Source organism: Solea solea, chromosome 5, assembly GCF_958295425.1.
Source record: "Solea solea chromosome 5, fSolSol10.1, whole genome shotgun sequence".
Lineage (NCBI taxonomy): Eukaryota > Metazoa > Chordata > Actinopteri > Pleuronectiformes > Soleidae > Solea > Solea solea.
In genome coordinates, this window is record NC_081138.1 from 28723175 (window position 1) to 28745872 (window position 22698).

General features: G+C 38.0%; 1 protein-coding gene across 1 annotated transcript; it reads left to right on the top strand.

Moving 5' to 3' along the window:
* Positions 1 to 1384: 1384 nt before the first annotated feature.
* On the top strand, positions 1385 to 9784 carry LOC131459093 (high-affinity choline transporter 1-like). The gene is made up of 9 exons (XM_058628520.1): positions 1385 to 1663; positions 2039 to 2267; positions 3183 to 3296; positions 3555 to 3710; positions 3812 to 3960; positions 4474 to 4617; positions 5395 to 5548; positions 6380 to 6597; positions 7405 to 9784. Exons 2-9 carry the CDS (start codon positions 2084 to 2086, stop codon positions 8071 to 8073), a joined length of 1788 nt encoding a protein of 595 aa, XP_058484503.1. The 5' UTR covers positions 1385 to 1663; positions 2039 to 2083; the 3' UTR covers positions 8074 to 9784.
* The last annotated feature ends 12914 nt before the right edge of the window (positions 9785 to 22698 follow it).

The following is a 22698-nucleotide window of genomic DNA, read 5'->3' on the forward strand; positions in this document are numbered from 1 at the left end:
AAATAAAACAATAGAAAAACAAAGACACAATGAACTACAAACAGACCACTCTTTCCAAATTAAAAATTACGCTTCATTTGACCAAGTTGAGGGGAAAAATGGGTGAAACAGCCCAGCCTCTGTCTATATTTGTCCTTTTAAATGAATTTGAGGAAGGTTTTTACAGCCATATGAAAACAATAGAATGTGTAGGCTCCAGTTTAACCCTAAAATATCCATTTTATGACATTAATGAACCATTAAAGTACAGTTTAACTTCATTGTGTGACTCGTTTTAAACTTTACAGGGCAAAAAATAGTCAAAATTGTGACAGTATCTTGTGTATTTTAAAGATAAAACATCAGAAATAAATATAAATTCTGCACAGAGAATAAAGCAACAGATACAGAAAAGATGTTAAAAAAAAGCAATGATCAGTCATTTCCTCTCTTTGTTAAACCACCAAAGATAAACACGTTGGCCTTTCTGCGTCATGCTGAAACCATTGTTACCAAAAGGGGGCGCGCTTTTTTAAATCATTCTTTCCTCATGTGTGACTGACTGCCTCAGCCTTATGGGAAGAATAACTTCCATATGTTTTTCCCCATTTTTTTTCTTTAAGTGGCACTGTATCATTAAATCCGTGCACTGCTCTTCAGGACTCACCCTAATTGGGAGCCTGTCAGTTTTGACAAGTGCAGCCTGCAGATTAAAGGTGTTCACGCTGCACAGACCATTAAGTGGACACAGTCCGCTGATACAGTATATATATGTACACGGGCACATCCTGGAGGGAAAGTGGTGGCTACAGGAAACTTCAATGATGCATAATTACTCTGAGATGAGGAGCATGTTAAGCCTGAGAATTCAGAATTTAGGCCTTTTACAGAAGCATTTTCTAGGAAAAGAATGCTTATGAATGCTACTAAAATTGAAGTTTATCTGCTATAAGATACTCTTAAAGAAAACCTATACAGCTAATTATGTATTTGAACGGGTTGAATTGTATTTTAATTAACGCCTTGGATCACAGTTTTCTCCTGCGCAAAGCAAGGGGATATTTCTGACGCGTAAAAGTCAGATTGGAGCAAAAGTGTGGAGCAGAGTTAATTGCTGTGTGCAATGTCTAAAATGGCAAAATGCCGACGACAGGAAAGCGGGAGAAAGTGACAGCGGATAAAAGGCCACATGGAGTGTAGCTGCGTAATTACAGGCAGCTTTTACGCACCGGGTTTGAGACAGCAGGAGCCACAGTTCAACTGGCGGAATATTGATTATTTGATGGTAGAGGGAGGAAAAAATGCATTAAAATTCATGTCCGGCAATTCCATGATTCAGTCTTAAAAAAAAAAAAGAAAAAGCAACCCCCATCCATCCCAGTTATTGAGTGAAGGAATCTCTCCCACCCTCCTCCAGTTGGATCATCGTGCGCGCTCTGACGTGATTCCATGCGAGGTCCTCATTATTGGAGTCGTTCGGTTTCTCTGACGTGTGTTTCATTCCCGTGACGGCACCTGCGTCCTTATAAGCCGCGGTAAGTCACCCGGGAGACCAGCTTTTCATTGGACTGGCCCTCAGTGTCCACACGCACAAGAGAAAACACTGCACCCGACCTGGCTCTGCCTTGCTCGTCCTTTCCATCCGCATCAGGTGCACCAGCACATGACTGTAGAAATACTTGAGGTAAGTTTTTCTTTTCTTTTTAATAATTTATTTCCGAAGGAGCTCGTATCCTGTGCGTAACTTGGATGTTACGCGCGTTTGTTTGGATAAAGTGAATACATGGAGGGACTTCAAAGGACAATTGTGATTATTTTTTTAACCTTTTGGGCGATTTCTATTTACATTATCAAGTGCATGTGTCATTTTGCGCAAAAGAAGAGAGAAAACAACAAAATGCACTTTCACAACTGATCTGTGCTGAGTTAAAAGTCACATTAGTGACATTTTACACCTTCTTAAAATTGTTCGTGTCCAATCACAGAAAACAAAATTAAATGTGTTCTTATCTAATTCATCCTTGTCCTCCCGTGCGCACGCACGCACGCACGCACGCAGGTCTCCATGCCTTCCCGCTCCATATAACGGAGGACCGGTGCGACGATGACCATCCACGTAGAGGGACTTGTGGCCATTGCGATCTTTTACTTACTGATTCTGTTCGTGGGCATCTGGGCGGCATGGAAGAACAAGCACACGGGGGAGGCGGAGGGCACCGACCGCAGCGAAACCATCATGGTCGGCGGGAGAGACATTGGATTATTCGTGGGTGGATTTACCATGACAGGTGAAAAGCAGCTCCGTGCTTTTATTAAAAGTTCTTAATGACATGGGCTTCTTTTGACAAGATCATATTTGTTTTTTTTTTGAAAATTAAAAAATAATCTAGCATTGATTTTCATCCAATTTTTAATCACTCACTTTGGTCAATTATTCCATCATGGAGGAAACAAAAAAGATCAGATTATTTAAGCAAATATATATATATATATAAAAAATTTCTGTTTGTGGTTTTTATGGTAAAAAGGATTATATTTATTGTATAATGTGTAATTTTTGTTATATATGCCAACATCTTTTTTAAAAATATCACAGCTCCAGCTCCTTTAAAACATCATTGCCATAATGGAATCAAATATCAAATAGATGTCACCCAGATACCCAGAAACGTTACCTTTTGGTTGCAGAACGTTCCCTGAAGGTTCTCCTGTGGTTGATATTGAAAGTTTTCCCCTAATGTTAGTTTTTAGTTGCAAATTTGGTTTCCCAGAACATTACTTTGTCACAACCTTCATACAACCTTTAGAGAACATTCTCTAAAGGTTCCCAGAACGTTCCCCTAACATTACTTTACCTTTACAAAACGTGCTTTAAACATGAATGTGAGTTTTAAAGTAAACTATATAGTGACCTGTTTCAGTTTTTTGTTATAAATGGTGAAATAAAGGTTACATTTGTATAAAAAAATATAAGGAAAGGTGTTATAATATAATCCAATATCTTATTTTTGAGACAGGTTTAGTTTTTCTTCCTTTATCACCAACATAAATATATAATGCTCAACTCATACAAGCGATGTTGTGCTGAAACAAAAGTAATTGAAAACATATTTTCGATTTATTAAGTAAAGGAAAAAAACAGTTGTTATATGGTACATTATCAGATTGTCCCAATATTTGTGGTGACTTTTTATGTTATTCAGCCACCTGGGTTGGAGGAGGATACATCAATGGCACAGCTGAGTATGTGTATCTGCCCGATTTTGGCTTGGCGTGGGCACAGGCGCCCTTTGGATATGCCCTCAGTCTGGTTCTGGGTGAGTGTTTCTAACATATTTGAAGAAATCCAGATGTATATTTTCTATATCTATAGAGGTTTAAGGTGTAAAATGACATCTGTATTAAATGATGTCTGTGCTTATCTTAATCCTCCCATTTTGTGTGTTTCAGTAGACTTCCCTGAGTCTTTTATTTTAATAAATGTCCACGTGAGGAGTACAAAATGGAGCTCTATGTCAGATTTAGGGCCCTGCTTTCAGTTATGGACACATGAATTATCTCTCTCTCTGTCCCAGGCGGCCTTTTCTTCGCCAAGCCCATGCGCTCACGAGGTTACGTCACCATGCTGGACCCGTTCCAGCAGCTGTACGGGAAGCGCATGGGCGGCCTTCTCTTCATACCTGCACTCATGGGTGAGATCTTCTGGTCTGCTGCCATTTTATCTGCCCTGGGTGAGTTCACATCTCCATCTGCAGCAAAATCAGAGAATATACTGTATACTGTAATAAAGACACCATATACATGTATGTGTTTGTTCCTTTCCTGAACTCAGGTGCTACTCTGAGTGTCATCGTGGACATAAACATCAAGATGTCGGTGGTCATCTCAGCGCTCATTGCCATCTTCTACACCCTGGTTGGAGGACTTTACTCTGTGGCCTACACTGACGTCGTGCAGCTCTTCTGTATCTTTGTTGGCCTGGTAGGTTCAAGTCAAAAGCTGAGGAGAGTTTTTCCTTTTTTCAGTAAAAAATAGTAATAAAAAATATGTTAAATCCTTCAAAGAATGAGAGAAAAACAATCACAAGCATTTTTATTCATTGTTAATTATCTTTATCTATAAACACACTATATAACAACCTATCTGCACATTCTTCTGGTTGGTAGAAGATTCATTTTTGGTTTTTTACTTACTATTTATCAAATAACTGCCATACAATCAAATTGTGATTCATTTATCAAACATACATCTTTTGGAAATTGCTGGTTTACTTATTCAAATGAATATCTCTCACATTATCACTTATATCCCCATCCATACATGGCTAAATATAAACACTACTAATAATTTCCCCATTAGCCTATCTGCATGATCTTCTTCTTCTTTTCCTCTGGGATCAATACCGCTTGAGTTTTGAGATTAAATTTATCATCTTAATCTAAAGAGCCTCTTTGTAAGATGCTTCTGTTTTGTGTGACTGTGCTCACTTAACAGTGGATCAGCATCCCATTTGCCCTGAACCACCCAGCGGTGTCCGACATCACAGTGACAGCGGTGAAGGAGGTGTATCAGTCGCCCTGGAGGGGCAGCATCCGCAGCGTCGACACCTGGGTGTGGATCGACAACTTCTGCCTCCTGGTACATGTCGGCTTATTCGTGTCTTTAGACTTTAGTCCACTGACGTTAGTTCTTTTGTGGGGAAAAGCAGCTTCATACACACACACCGTTCATTGGTTAATTTAAAGCTATAGTATGTGATTTTGAACATGAAACCTTGGTCCGTTGAGTTCACACGATGTGGATTAAGATTAACAGCTCCACAATACACTCATCTGTGTTTCTCTATGTAGCACGGTTATGCTAACAGCTATGCTAGTAGAGCTATGCTACTAAAGCTTTAGGTTAAGGAATTGTCCCCAGTTCTCTGAAGCATACTTGAGGTAAAACAAGTGTCCAGAGATGCTTAGGTTAAGGGATTATAATCTAGGTTCTCTGAAACTTTAGTATGGAATGTTTAGAAAACCTTAGGTTAAGGAATTGTCCCCAGTTCTCTGAAACATACTTGAGGTGAAACGAGTGTTCAAAGAGGAGTTTAGGTTAAGGGATTAACCTTGGTTCTCTGAAATTTAAGTGAGGTAAAATGAGTATTGAAAGAGAAATTTAGGTTAAGGAATTATAATCCCAGGTCTCTGAAATACATTTACGTTAAAAAAGTAAAATAAGATAAAAAAAAATAAAAATTATTGCATGGATGTGCTTCACAGTTATATACAGGTACAGTGAAACACACACACATATATATATATATATATATATATATATATATATATATACATATATATATATAATGACAGGAAACAGCTGTTTATTTCATGTGTGGAACCATTAAATTCATTCATTCATTCATTCATCCAGATGTTTGGAGGAATCCCCTGGCAGGTGTATTTCCAGAGAGTTCTGTCTGCGTCCTCGGCCACGTACGCTCAGGTCCTCTCTTTCCTGGCTGCGTTCGGCTGCCTCGTCATGGCCGTGCCCTCCGTTCTCATCGGAGCCATCGGAGCCTCCACAGGTCAGAGAGCCAGGGGTTCGGCTCCCTGTGTGTGTATGTGTGTGTGTGTGAAACGGGTGTCTCTCGATGGGCCCCCGTTGCCCCTTAGATCTGAGACAGCCTGGTAAATACCAGCTGGTTCACCTCATTCATAATGAAGCAGCCGTTTGGTTTAATAACCATGCTGCTTGTGTAAATATTGCATTAGCAGAGGCGAGGGACCAAATTAGAGGTTTGATCTCCAGATTTCTGGGCGTCAAATGTCTCCATGTGTGAGACAAGCGAGCGCACAACTCTGTTCGGTCCTGCGCTGAATTATGAGTCATCCTGTTAAAACTCACCACCGCCAAAGTGCAACTTTTCACAATAAAGCAAACAGGGATATTTTAATTTTAATGCTCAAAGTTCAACCTGTTTTTGGGGCGGTCCAAATCAGTGTGAGCCAAAAAGGAAACACAAAAATGTTCTTTTGACAGTGAATGTGTACTTATTTTCAACAATGGCTCAATACCGCCCTTAACGAGGAGTCTTTTTCTACATTAAAACCTTAAAAAATAAAATAAAACATCTGGTATTGTTCAGTATTTCCAAAATAATCTACATTTTTGTGATTTTATTTATGAAACATTTCGTTCCCAATTATGACACAGGGGATTATTGAGGGTTTTGCAATTTTATCAACTCTCATTATGCAAATCTCGTTGCTTTAAGTAATACATTTTATTCAAGAGATGTTGTGCTTTTATGTTGCTTTTATAACAAATGACAATGAAAAACTTGGTAGGTTTCCTATGGAGGTCTTTTGTGTCTTTTGACGTGTAAGCAAAGAGTTAAATTTCCCTCTTTTTCCAGACTGGAACCAGACGACTTATGGCGCCGTGCCTCCTCGGATAAAGGACGAGGCAGACATGATTCTACCCATCGTGCTCCAGCACCTCTGTCCGCCGTTCGTCTCCTTCTTCGGCCTGGGCGCCGTGTCTGCAGCTGTCATGTCCTCGGCCGACTCTTCCATCCTTTCGGCGAGCTCCATGTTTGCGAGGAACATCTACCAGCTCGCCTTCAGACAGTCGGTAAATTGACACATAACATATGTGTGTGTGTGTGTGTGTGTGAGAGAGAGAGAGACTGTGTATAAAAATGGACGTAGTCCTTCAGTTGTAGTTGAGGAAGTCGAATGTAATTAGCAAAGTCTTTTACTGGGTGTGAAAAGGACTCTGGTTGAATGGATGGGAGTCTACGGGGAAATGAACCCACTTCTCACTTGATTTATGATGCATTCAAATGTCAACTGGAACGACCCCTCAGGTCGGATTCTCACCTTGTAAAGTGGGAGCCACCTCAAGAAACCCAACATAGGATTCCAAGATAGCTGCCACATCAGTTGTAAACACACTCTACTTTTACGGTTACTTGCACTTTCATCTTATTTGTTGCACATGGAGTCAGTCGTACGCGTAAGTGTGGTCCTGTTGTGTTTTTACCATGTTGCTACGCTGTTTGTGTGTGCAAAGTACTTCGCAGAGTGTTGCTATGAACTCGTACGGCTAACAAGGGCTAACGATGGCTAACAAGAATTTCTCAACTGGAAAGCAGCTCAAGTCAGAGGTGACTCCCAGTTCCGACTTTCGATGTCAGTGAAATGCATAACATTTTCCTAAAAAGTTAATTGTCTCAATTGTTTCACGTCGTCGTCTATGGACTCTCCCATTTATAGAAAAATAGACAATATAGCACCATCGTGACTGACAGTTGGTATTGTCCAATAGGAACCAAACAGGAATCTGGAGACTACGCCCATTTGTCTCTGGTGTGTTTGTGCGTTTGTTTGTTTCTACAGCTGCTCCACACTGTCACTTTTCCACGTTTTCCCCATTTAGGCGTCGGACCGAGAGATTGTGTGGGTGATGCGTATCACCATCTTTGTGTTTGGCGGCCTCGCCACAGTGATGGCCCTCCTCACCGGCTCGGTGTACGGCCTCTGGTACCTGAGCTCGGACCTGGTTTACGTCATCATCTTCCCCCAGCTGATCAGCGTGCTCTTCGTCAAGGGCACCAACACATACGGCTCGGTGGCCGCCTACCTGTTCGGCATGGTGCTGCGTATCGGCGGAGGGGAACCCTACCTGAAGCTGCCTCCTTTCATCTATTACCCCGGCTGGACCACCGAGATAAAGAAGCACCACATGACCGGAGAGCTGGAGGAGTTCGTCGTCCAGAAGTTTCCCTTCAAGACTGTCTCCATGGTGGCCTCGTTCCTGGGGAACGTGGCCTTCTCCCACCTGGCCAAGTACCTGTTTGAGAGCGGCAAGATTTCGCACAAGTACGACTTCCTCGACGCGGTGGTGTCCAAGGACAGCGGCGAGATCATGGACAAGACGACGCTTGTCGTGCGCGGCAACAACATCGGCCTGTCGGAGATGAAGCCGCGGCTGAGCGTGACCTTGGCGGCCGCCTTCACGCGCCGCGACACACTGCCTGCAGAAACCGTGGAGGAGGAGGAGGAGGACTCGTCAAGCCCAGACTCCTCCCACCATGATGAAGAATGACAAACTCGGGGGAGGAAAAAAAACTGAACATGTGACCGAACTGCCAGAACGTTGGTTACATTGTTGGATACCTTTGGACTATGGAGAGCCAAACCCCGCTCGTAGAGACTGGATATCAGCCCAATGTCAGGATATAGATAAATAGTGTAGCAGCTTGCTGATTGTCCAGCCATAAAGCTGTCTTTTTTTGTCACATACACCATCTCACACACTCACTTCCTTCCTTGAAGCGGTTTGTAGATAAAGGAACTGTTCAAAAGACTCTTAATTAGGGCCCGAGCCACGAATGGCAGGGGCCGTAACGGCTGACCCTACTGTTGTCCTCCAGATGATGTGGTTTTGCGGTGGTTTTTGAGGGGGTTAACGTGCATAGAAACTCTTGAAACTTGAAAATGCAATATCGGCATAGTTCCTGGACCCATGTGTTGCTCAAGGGCTCTATAGCGCCCCCCTAAGGTGAGAACAGAGTCAAAATTGAGTTCCCTCGAATTTCCCGAAACTTGGTGGGAAGATGTTTTCGACCAAGACGAACAAAAAAGTCGACTGTAACCATGGCCTCAACTCAACAGGAAGTAGGCCATTTTGAATTTTGGCATCCATTTTAACGATTTGCACTATTGATTTGCATATTGAGTGAGGCAAATAGTGAGGTCAGGGAACTGCTGCACTCCCCGACTTGCATAGGGATGCGCAAATCCTTTTCAAACTGAGGTGAAACTGCAAACTGCAAACTGGTGGTATACAGTATCAAAAACGGATGATTAACTGACAGCACAACCAGAGTTTGTGTTGTTTGTGCCAATCAGTTAACAGCAATAACCTATACACACATGTACAACAATTATTGTAAATGTCTGACTGTGAGAGTGTAAGTAAAAACAGAAATTATTAAAAAAAAGAAATGTTTATTTTAGAGCTTTAATGTGCCATATCGAGGACATCCATTCAGCGCGTGACAGAGATGTACAAATTCATTAAAAGTGAAATAAAAAGCCAATGGACAGGTCTCTCATGTTCCCGTCGAACACGTTAAAACTGTGACTCGAGAAAAGGAACGATCCATTCATCACGTCCCGAGTAGAAAATATACAAGCAGTCTATAGTGAAGCATTAGCCGTTAGTGTTCGCTTTAATGTCGAGTTTTTAGAAAGTCATTCGTGTAAATTAATAGTGTTTGAAAATTATCTTTTTATTCAGTTGCCTTAAAACCTTCAAGTTCAAGAAAAAAAAGAAGCCACAGCTCGGGAACCAGACGCCGCTCCAACCGCAGTGATTGATGACTTGAATACGAATGTAACCTCAAGAAAAGATCCAATTATATCACGTAGTAGTGCGTCGTTGACTTGATGTTTGTGTACGTTTTTTGTTGCTGTTTGTTATGTGATTTGCAAAGTCAAACACGGCGGGTTCTGATTTACACGTTTATTTATCGGTGGTGTACAGGTTATCTTCTCTGTGCTGTGTATATTTGTATACATATGATGGAAAAAGAAGAAAAGAACATATATATATATATAGATAGATAGATAGATATAAATGACGCTGGTATAAATGTTTATTTATTTTTGGTGTCACAAAAAGATGAAACAATAAAAAAAAGAAAGAAAACAATGTAAGGGAAATATATAAACTCTACTTTTGTAAAAAAAGAAAATGAAATTTGTGTTTCCACATCTGTTGTTCGCTGACTTTACTTTAAGAATATGGGGTTTCAATCATTTAAAATTGCCATTTTTTAGATTTTTGCCTGCTTCTTTCTTGCTGAAAAATGATCCTCCCACTAAAAGGTTCCTCTTGTTTGTCGTTTTGTTCAATTGTAAATTTAGAGGCTTGAAGATTTAAATTTTGGCTCGTAAGAAGAGCAAAAAAAAGGGAAAACATGTGACTAAGAAACAGAGAATGTGAATCTTTTCCATTGTTTTCCCTGCTTTTCTTTGGAACTGACGACATAGTTCATATTTTTGCCGTTTCTTTTCTCCAACCCACCTTTTTAAAACCGTAATGACCAAGTTTAAAGAGAAAACATCAGTCTGCTTTGCCTTACACTGAATGTGCAGGACTTTCTGTCTTCTTGTCTTCTTGTTTTCTTGTCTTGTCGTTCGGGGGCCTGCTTTTGGCGATGGGGACGGAAAGACGGACAAACGAGAACGTGTCTGAAAACGTGACTGACATCACAATGGCTTGGCTTGCGTCTTTGTCCCCCCGTCCATGGCCCGCAGTGAAAGACGGCATCTTAAAATAGCTCTTCCCTCCCTGGTTATTTACATTACCTTAAGTGCTTTACTCTCTCTCTTCTCTCTTGGTTGGGGTGTGGGGGGAGGAGCCACCACAGATTGGGTGGGGTTACTGGCATTGGTCGCGCAGAGAAGACGGACTGTGTCGTGGGGGGTGTAGCCATTACAATCCACCAACCCTGATGCTCGAGAGTGACGCAGATGCCCCACCCTTCCACCATCGTCTACGTCCTTTTCGTCGTCCTTGAAAACTACGACCAACACCATAAAACAGAGGAGAGGGTGGAGGAAGAGTCTCCTCCTCCTGCCATTCATAGAAAGTACCTCAGAGAGCACTCATGATAATTAACAATTACGAAGAAAAAGTCAATCCATTTATTTATGGCTTCACTGATGACGGAGAGATTGTTGGGGGATGGGACGGTTTTGTGGGGGTTTTTTTTGCCAGCATTACGCTCCGCTAGAGAGGATTTGGACGCAAACCAAAAGCACATTCGTTTACTCATGTCCAGTTGGTATATTTAGAACGTCCTATGACGTCTTTTATCGCTGGGAATTTGAAAAAACTGAATCTTTAAAATTGATGTTTGAAATTCAACAGTAGATTTAGGATTAAGTGCCAGCAACGACTGAGATTTATGCCCCCAACCTGCGTTCTTACTCTTCATCAATGGAGAAATGTTCTTTTTCTTCTTTTTTTACCGTATATAATCAGATTACAAACACAGACAGACAGACAGAAAATGTGAAATGTCTCTCCTCATTTATCTGCTACAAACTGTCTTTTTCCTTTAACAGATAACAGAGAATTCTGGGAAACAAATATACTATAGAGCACTCTAGAGCCTAGACGTGGACATGCAGATGAGACACAGAGGACAGATGCTGCGTTCAGATAACACGTCTGTCCAGACTGGAAGAGGCACTTTAATTATTTATATTATAAATCCACATTTTCTCTGAATAAGCTATTTTTATGCCTTTTTAAATAACTGAGCTGAAAGCAATAGAGTTAATGTATTAATTAATATAATATAAGGAAATACACTGCAACAACAGCACAAAGCACAGGCAGAGAGAAGAAAACAGACGCAATATTTTTTACTTTCTGCCAAGAAAACGTCCCATTTAGACTTTTTTCAAGGGAAAAAAATGGTGTCTAACGTAAATAATTTAAAAGGAGGCAAATATATGTCCTTTTTCATGATCAGAGTTTTGGCGAGAATCTAAAACTAAAACATTTTGTGAGTCATTGGATGTGCCAAATGTTAGCCCACATATTTTAGACTCTTTATTTTGTAATACACTGGCCATAAAATGGCTTTTTATGTCAAAACCCTTTTAAAATTTCTCACTTACACAAACAAACATGGCTATTAATTATCTTCCCACACGTGAAACAGTTCATTTTTGCCACAATTTAACACCAAAAGCACCAAAAACATTCTGGAATAATGTTAAATTTAACAGTTTTGATATTAACACTAAAATTAAATTTTTAGTTCACTTCATTTTAAAACTATTTCATAGAATATTTAAACATTTTAGAGTTACTTAATACATAAAAAGTTACATTTAACATTGAATTCCTCCCAATCTCATTTGTTTTTAAGTTAAAATTTATTTTAAGAAGAGACAATTCTTTCCTTTTTTCTTCTTTAAAAAAACAATGTGAGACATACGTATGTGAGACACATTTTGGAGAGAAAAACAACATTTTTTTTTCTACAGTGTGACCACAAAGAATATCACTGAACCCATGGCACGATTATGTCCTTGTGCAGTAATGTCGGCTGTAATTTAATAACAAGGTGAGGGATGAAGACGTAGAGAAGGAAAGGAGTCGGTCAGATTTGGGAAGGAAACATGTGAAATTAGACTTTTTTGTGTGTGTGTTATTTCAGTGGCAACGCTGAGGGGGAAATTCCAGTGACAAAAACACAGAGCACTGAATCCCGAGGTCGTGGACACACGGCATCATGATAACGTCATGTCTTATTATGTCCCGCACCTTAATCGCTCCATCTCCTCCATTAGTCTCTCTCAAAGCAGCTGAGGAACATCTTTTAGCAGAATGAATGAATGAATGAATATAGCAGCTGCTCTAATCCAATCAGCCACAAGAACCTAATTACGGAACCCAGCTTTGTTCCACTGGGGGCCGGCAGCAGGTAGACTGCAGTCTGCAGGGCTCATCGCAGGAATGAAAGAAAAAACCCGCTTCAGGGATGTAGGAATTACAGCTGCAGAGTCAGAGCCTCAGAGACTAGATTTGGGAAAGAAGCAGGAGCAGCGGTCAGTGATCAATAAGAATCTAATTTCTCTGATTGGATGTCCTTCATGTATGTGGGGTGCAGAGACTGAGAATGACACAAAGCTCCATCACAATGTTTATGTTTTATTATGCTATTGTTTTTTTTTCGGTACAAACATCTCCACACAAAACGGCACCACGGTTGTTTATCCTGGGGGTGTGTGTGTGTTTATAGGTCACATATTCAGGCTTTAACAAATTCGTTTTTTCCTGTCTCCTTACGTTCATAAAAACGAGCCAAGTGAACTTTGAACTGTGACGTATTTCCCAAATTTCACAAATTCAATCCGATTTTAAACATTTTGAGTACATTTTTCCCATCAGATTGCTTATAACAAAAGCTCTGTGTTCTAAGGGTTAATATTGTTTCCATTCTTGTTCATGATGTTCATAAAAATGTATTCAGTTAGGGGCAGTTTATTTATTGGGAGGAATTAAATACATACATATATATATATATATATATATATATATATATATATATATATATATAATATATATATATATATATATATATATATATATATATATATATATATATATGGACGTTTTAATATGCAAATGAAGAAGAAAGACATGCTTTCTTGTACGTGAAGGCCGCCCAGTGTAGTCCCCTAGCATAGTACAGTACATGGGAAAGGGAGGGATTAGCAGATTATAATCTGCAGTTTCACCATTAGATGTCATAAAACATGGATACATTGATATTTTGAACAAGAATTTTAAAAAAGTTAACATATTCTGGACTTTTGTGGAAAAAAACACAAGAAAACACTCGACACACTGAGTTCTGAGTGTTGTGATACAAATTCATTGAATGCAATGTCTGAGATTTTTCTTCTTTGTACTAAATCCATGGCTTGGACATATTTTTTACATCCTTTAAATTACATCTTGCACAAGTGGTCATGTGGTTTTCCCTCTAATTTAATATTTAATTCAACAAAATTCTTTACGAGACAACTGCCACAGCGGACGGCGTCTTCATATTTCCAGACTGGTGTCTTTCTCCATGTGAGAGCTGCTCTGCTTTATCATCATGTTCCCTCCACTCCATCTCTTTTATAGAGACAAGAAGGAAGGAAGGAAGGAAGGAAGGGGACAAGGCTGGATGGACACTCATGTTTTTCATGCCATAGAAAGTCAGTGGGGAGAATAATGTAGCACACACATACAAAAGCACACATTAGCCCCTGGGGACCTGCTCACTCACTGAGTGGAGACACTGAGGGAGGACGGCTGCGTTAGACCGATGTGAAACATACTCTCACAGGCCCTGGAGTGGATGGTCATGGGAGGGCGGGGGGGGGGGGGGTCGTGGGGGTCGCACGAAAAGGAAAGTCCCACAGTGATGAAAATTCTGTTTATATGTTCAGGAAATGGAAACCGTAGAATATTGTTTAACGTTCAACATGTTAAGTTGCTACAAAATGTCGTCGTAGGGTGGATTTTTTTTGGCTCAGTGCAGTGCAGGAGGTTCAGCACCGAGGGAGAAGAGACGTGAGAAGAAAGAAACAAAGGACAAAGACGGGGGAGAGAGAAAATGTTCAGAGGGTCATCAAAGCTCTTAGCTCATCACGACGCACACGAGTGTCCAGCCCCACCCTGTGTGTGTCTCTGTGTGTCTCTGTGTGTGTGTGTGTGTGTGTCGTTAGTATCACAGTCAGTTCCCGGTCTGAGTCTGAGCCAGAGGATCCATTAGAGCTGATTGAGGAGCACAAGGGTGCAGATTTAACCCTGAGAGAAGGTGAGACAGGGAGAGAGAGGGAGTGAGAGAGAGAGAGAGAGAGAGAGAGAGAGAGCATGCACTGTTAGTAATATAGAAACAATTTTACATGCTTGACAAACACAGGTTTTCCCAGCATTCATAGTGAACACACCCCTTACCCTAACCTTAACAATCACAACTAAGTGCCTAACTCTAACCCTTAACTTAAAATCAGGTCTTAACCCCTGAAAAAGCCCTTTAAAATTGTAGGGCCAGACCGCTAATGTCCTCACAAAGATAGATTTGCATGTTTTTTGGATCACACACACACACACACACACAGTCTGGTTTCCATACTTCAGAGGACATTGCACTGACTTCCATTCATTTCCTGGAGACTTACTATGATGCAGAACCTGATTCCTGAAGAACTGGTTAAGTTTAGGGCTAAGATTCGACTTGAGGTTGTGTTAAGGTCATGGTCAAGGTCAGCGATAATGCTTTGTTTAGGCTGTATTTATTTCTACTGTATAAGAAACAGAACTATGTGTCTATGTTATCAATCTACAGCTTGTTTCTACTGCCACCAAGTGGCAAATGCATCAGCTGCAGCCGGTTGGAAGATATTTATTTTGAAGACTTATTTTGTCTCATTTCAGTAAATAAATGGACAAATGCACTTGAGGATTCAATTACATCACCATGTGACATCATCCCTCCTTGATTCCACTGCTGAGAAACAGACGCTAAACATTTAAACTGTGCTTTTATTTAGAGTTTATACTGAGTAATCTAAACATAGATTATAAACCTGTACTATAGTCACTGTGGTAACAATAATGTGTTTATCTATGCTGATGATGATGTCATTTGGTAAATATGAGTGTGTGTCGGGATGCTTTTGTTGTATTTTGTTGGTTGGTGACTGAAAAATGTGTTATCGTGCATTTAGCTCCCAAAGGTATTTAAATTAGTGGCTCACTTAGAGGTTTAATCTGATTCTGCAGATGATTCAGAATATTTAAAAACGACCCCACAATAATACATGTTGGGATTTGGCTTTATACAAATGCAATTTATATGATATAATGCTGCTTTCAGACTTATTAGGACTAATTTTGCTCATAAACCGTGAATTGTTGCCAGGATTTCACACATGTTCACAGTATGTCTTACAATGTATTATATCATTATCATTTTACAGGCTTTCGTTTGATTAATTCACAAAATAAAACCTTATTTTTGTGTGTCTCATTTCTTACAGTTTAATACAAGATTAAAACAAGTAAAAAACAGCTCAACTAGAAATACGCCAAATGTTCTTGAATTCATTAAAAATGCAGCACTTTTTAAATTTCTACAAAACTTTTTCAAACAGCATTGTTAGGAAAAGTACAATAAAACAGAAATTGACTGTACCTACAAGGAATTGAAAAATGTTTTAAAATGTTTTTAAATTCTGAATTTAAGAATTTACATCTTAAAATTTCTTATATTTGTACACACACAAAACCTTACAAATGAGCTGTAATATCTTACTAAGATACTTGTTCTTAATATTGTAGTGAGCTCTCAAGTGTAAAACATTTTTAGGCCAAAAATAAGAACAATTTCCTAGAAATTAGGCTTATTTTACTTTCTTAAAAAAATATTTTTGCAGTGTAGTCACTTCCAAAATGCTGTGGACAATTTTATATATAATGTATAACATAATTATCTGTCAATTTACAGTAATTAACTAAACAATGGTGCAATAACTTACTGTAAAAGAACAATAATTGACTGTAAACACTCATAAACACAATGATTTGATGTGAAAGTAATGCAACTAGTGGCCAATAATGACTCTATAGTCAAATATTGTTATTATGGATCATTAAGCTTATTTTATTTACATAAAAAGAGCAGGAATAGAATATAATAGAATGTCCTCTGGATATACATGATTAAAAACAATAAGTATAAAACCAAATAACAATAAATATAAGATAAGATTATATTCTATCCAGTCCTCATTCTCATGTACAGTAAAAATAGGTTATAGGTTATAGTGAAGTCTTCATGTGTGCACTGAAGCACAAGAGATTCAACAAGCTCCACAAGTGTGTTTTGGAGAAAAAAGGGGAATGAATAAGGACAAGAAGAGAAGGGTTTCTGCCTGTCGTCTCTGTGTGAGTGGCAGATAGAATCGGGGGAGAGGAACTGAGAGAGAAAGAGAGGGGAGACGACACAGTGATGTGGGAGCTGGTCTCTGTAGAGAGAGCACAGAGATGGTATTGAAGGGTGTGTCACACTCCGGTACACTGCAGACTGACAGTGTTTGGGCTGCGTGTCACACCGCAAGGCAGGAGGTCACATGACCATGTCTCACACACACACACACACACAACACGTGTCAAAAAAGAGGAAAACAATTTCACAGCAAAAATCCAACAATGCTTTCAAATAATGTCCTCAGGGGGAAAGTGTCTGACGAAAATAAGATCGTTTATTTATTTATTATCATGACTATTTTTTTTTTTTTCATCAGAGAACAACTAAGTTATTTTACTTCCAAGTCTGGATACTTTGAATCCATCTTATGACCACTGGGGGGAGCAGGTGGACTACAACAAGTTTGAATGTGTTGATTTCATGCAAAAAAGAAAATAAAAAGGTAACTTTTACTGTGTTGTTTCGCTTCAATAAGCTTATCCTAGTGTGATTCACTTCTGTGGACTTCAGAAAGATTTAAAGGGTAAGGCCTGGTGTCTCATACACATGCAGGACATAAATGAAATAACTTTCACAAAAGTACTCCTTATATAATAAGTGACAAATATGACCCACAAATTTGATAGCAAAGTCAATTTTACAGTATTCAAATGTCTTCTAGATTTATTTTAGGACCTGAGCTGCCAACGTTTCTTATCATACTCAACTTCTTTCAATCCAATTATCTTCCACTCGACTGTGAGAGAAGTAGTAACCTTTAAGGACTGTGACACAGACATGAGTTTGAGACTGTAAGAGAGAGAGAGGGGGACAGTTTAGGAACTAGAAAATTCTGCGGCAACATTTTGATCGTGTCTGCTTCTTGCTGCCGATTTTGGGTGGATTTAAAGAAGGGGTGTCCATATGAGGGCCAGATTTGATTATGTGAAGATGACTTTTTTGACTGATTTTGGACGACATTTTTTGACTGATTTTGGACGACATACTATACTATGACTTTTTTGAGTGATTTTGGACGACATACTATACTATGACGTTTTTGAGTGATTTTGGACGACATGCTATACTATGACTTTTTTGAGTGATTTTGGACGACATACTATACTATGACTTTTTTGAGTGATTTTGGACGACATGCTATACTATGACTTTTTTGAGTGATTTTGGACGACATGCTATACTATGACTTTTTGAGTGATTTTGGACGACATACTATACTATGACTTTTTTGTCACATTTTGGACGACATGCTATACTATGACTTTTTTGAGTGATTTTGGACGACATGCTATACTATGACTTTTTTGTCACATTTTGGACAACATACTATACTATGACTTTTTTGATTGATTTTGGACGACATACTATACTATGACTTTTTTGAGTGATTTTGGACGACATACTATACTATGACTTTTTTGTCACATTTTGGACGACATACTATACTATGACTTTTTTGTCTGATTTTGGACGACATACTATACTATGACTTTTTTGTCACATTTTGGACGACATACTATACTATGACTTTTTTGAGTGATTTTGGACGACATGCTATACTATGACTTTTTTGAGTGATTTTGGACGACATACTATACTATGACTTTTCTGAGTGATTTTGGACAACATGCTATACTATGACTTTTTTGAGTGATTTTGGACGACATGCTATACTATGACTTTTTTGAGTGATTTTGGACGACATACTTTACTATGACTTTTTTGACTGATTTTGGACGACATGCTATACTATGACTTTTTTGAGTGATTTTGGACGACATGCTATACTATGACTTTTTTGAGTGATTTTGGACGACATGCTATACTATGACTTTTTGAGTGATTTTGGACGACATACTATACTATGACTTTTTTGAGTGATTTTGGACGACATGCTATACTATGACTTTTTTGAGTGATTTTGGACGACATGCTATACTATGACTTTTTTGAGTGATTTTGGACGACATACTATACTATGACTTTTTTGAGTGATTTTGGACGACATGCTATACTATGACTTTTTCGAGTGATTTTGGACGACATGCTATACTATGACTTTTTGAGTGATTTTGGACGACATACTATACTATGACTTTTTTGTCACATTTTGGACGACATGCTATACTATGACTTTTTTGAGTGATTTTGGACGACATGCTATACTATGACTTTTTTGTCACATTTTGGACAACATACTATACTATGACTTTTTTGAGTGATTTTGGACGACATACTATACTATGACTTTTTTGAGTGATTTTGGACGACATACTATACTATGACTTTTTTGTCACATTTTGGACGACATACTATACTATGACTTTTTTGTCTGATTTTGGACGACATACTATACTATGACTTTTTTGTCACATTTTGGACGACATGCTATACTATGACTTTTTTGTCACATTTTGGACGACATTTTTTGACTGATTTTGGACGACATACTATACTATGACTTTTTTGACTGATTTTGGACGACATACTATACTATAACTTTTTTGACTGATTTTAGACGACATACTATACTATGACTTTTTTGTCACATTTTGGACGACATACTATACTATGACTTTTTTGTCACATTTTGGACGACATACTATACTATGACTTTTTTGTCACATTTTGGACGACATACTATACTATGACTTTTTTGTCACATTTTGGACGACATACTATACTATGACTTTTTTGTCTGATTTTGGACGACATACTATACTATGACTTTTTTGACTGATTTTGGACAACATACTATACTATGACTTTTTTGAGTGATTTTGGACAACATACTATACTATGACTTTTTTGAGTGATTTTGGACGACATACTATACTATGACTTTTTTGAGTGATTTTGGACGACATACTATACTATGACTTTTCTGAGTGATTTTGGACAACATGCTATACTATGACTTTTTTGAGTGATTTTGGACGACATGCTATACTATGACTTTTTGAGTGATTTTGGACGACATGCTATACTATGACTTTTTTGAGTGATTTTGGACGACATACTATACTATGACTTTTTTGTCACATTTTGGACGACATACTATACTATGACTTTTTTGTCTGATTTTGGACGACATACTATACTATGACTTTTTTGTCACATTTTGGACGACATACTATACTATGACTTTTTTGTCACATTTTGGACGACATTTTTTGACTGATTTTGGACGACATACTATACTATGACTTTTTTGACTGATTTTGGACGACATACTATACTATAACTTTTTTGACTGATTTTAGACGACATACTATACTATGACTTTTTTGTCACATTTTGGACGACATACTATACTATGACTTTTTTGTCACATTTTGGACGACATACTATACTATGACTTTTTTGTCACATTTTGGACGACATACTATACTATGACTTTTTTGTCACATTTTGGACGACATACTATACTATGACTTTTTTGTCTGATTTTGGACGACATACTATACTATGACTTTTTTGACTGATTTTGGACAACATACTATACTATGACTTTTTTGTCACATTTTGGACAACATACTATACTATGACTTTTTTGAGTGATTTTGGACGACATACTATACTATGAATTTTTTGAGTGATTTTGGACGACATACTATACTATGACTTTTCTGAGTGATTTTGGACAACATGCTATACTATGACTTTTTTGAGTGATTTTGGACGACATGCTATACTATGACTTTTTGAGTGATTTTGGACGACATGCTATACTATGACTTTTTTGAGTGATTTTGGACGACATGCTATACTATGACTTTTTGAGTGATTTTGGACGACATGCTATACTATGACTTTTAAGAGTGATTTTGGACGACATACTATACTATGACTTTTTTGAGTAATTTTGGACGACATACTATACTATGACTTTTTTGTCACATTTTGGACGACATACTATACTATGACTTTTTTGAGTGATTTTGGACGACATACTATACTATGACTTTTTTGTCACATTTTGGACGACATACTATACTATGACTTTTTTGTCACATTTTGGACGACATACTATACTATGACTCTTTTGTCTGATTTTGGACGACATACTATACTATGACTTTTTTGTCACATTGTGGACGACATGCTATACTATGACTTTTTTGTCTGATTTTGGACGACATACTATACTATGACTTTTTTGTCACATTTTGGACGACATACTATACTATGACTTTTTGGACACATTTTGGACGACATACTATACTATGACTTTTTTGTCACATTGTGGACGACATACTATACTATGACTTTTTTGTCACATTTTGGACGACATACTATACTATGACTTTTTTGTCACATTGTGGACGACATACTATACTATGACTTTTTTGTCACATTTTGGACGACATACTATACTATGACTTTTTTGAGTGATTTTGGACGACATGCTATACTATGACTTTTTTGAGTGATTTTGGACAACATACTATACGATGACTTTTCTGAGTGATTTTGGACAACATGCTATACTATGACTTTTTTGTCACATTTTGGACGACATGCTATACTATGACTTTTTTGAGTGATTTTGGACGACATACTTTACTATGACTTTTTTGACTGATTTTGGACGACATGCTATACTATGACTTTTTTGAGTGATTTTGGACGACATACTATACTATGACTTTTTTGTCACATTTTGGACGACATACTATACTAAGCCTTTTTTGTCACATTTTGGACGACATTTTTTGTCTGATTTTGGACGACATACTATACTATGACTTTTTTGACTGATTTTGGACAACATACTATACTATGACTTTTTTGAGTGATTTTGGACAACATACTATACTATGACTTTTTTGAGTGATTTTGGACGACATACTATACTATGACTTTTTTGAGTGATTTTGGACGACATACTATACTATGACTTTTCTGAGTGATTTTGGACAACATGCTATACTATGACTTTTTTGAGTGATTTTGGACGACATGCTATACTATGACTTTTTGAGTGATTTTGGACGACATGCTATACTATGACTTTTTTGAGTGATTTTGGACGACATGCTATACTATGACTTTTTGAGTGATTTTGGACGACATGCTATACTATGACTTTTAAGAGTGATTTTGGACGACATACTATACTATGACTTTTTTGAGTAATTTTGGACGACATACTATACTATGACTTTTTTGTCACATTTTGGACGACATACTATACTATGACTTTTTTGAGTGATTTTGGACGACATACTATACTATGACTTTTTTGTCACATTTTGGACGACATACTATACTATGACTTTTTTGTCACATTTTGGACGACATACTATACTATGACTCTTTTGTCTGATTTTGGACGACATACTATACTATGACTTTTTTGTCACATTGTGGACGACATGCTATACTATGACTTTTTTGTCTGATTTTGGACGACATACTATACTATGACTTTTTTGTCACATTTTGGACGACATACTATACTATGACTTTTTGGACACATTTTGAACGACATACTATACTATGACTTTTTTGTCACATTGTGGACGACATACTATACTATGACTTTTTTGTCACATTTTGGACGACATACTATACTATGACTTTTTTGTCACATTGTGGACGACATACTATACTATGACTTTTTTGTCACATTTTGGACGACATACTATACTATGACTTTTTTGAGTGATTTTGGACGACATGCTATACTATGACTTTTTTGAGTGATTTTGGACAACATACTATACGATGACTTTTCTGAGTGATTTTGGACAACATGCTATACTATGACTTTTTTGTCACATTTTGGACGACATGCTATACTATGACTTTTTTGAGTGATTTTGGACGACATACTTTACTATGACTTTTTTGACTGATTTTGGACGACATGCTATACTATGACTTTTTTGAGTGATTTTGGACGACATACTATACTATGACTTTTTTGTCACATTTTGGACGACATACTATACTAAGCCTTTTTTGTCACATTTTGGACGACATTTTTTGTCTGATTTTGGACGACATACTATACTATGACTTTTTTGTCACATTTTGGACGACATACTATACTATGACTTTTTTGTCACATTTTGGACGACATACTATACTATGACTTTTTTGTCTGATTTTGGATGACATACTATACTATGACTTTTTTGAGTGATTTT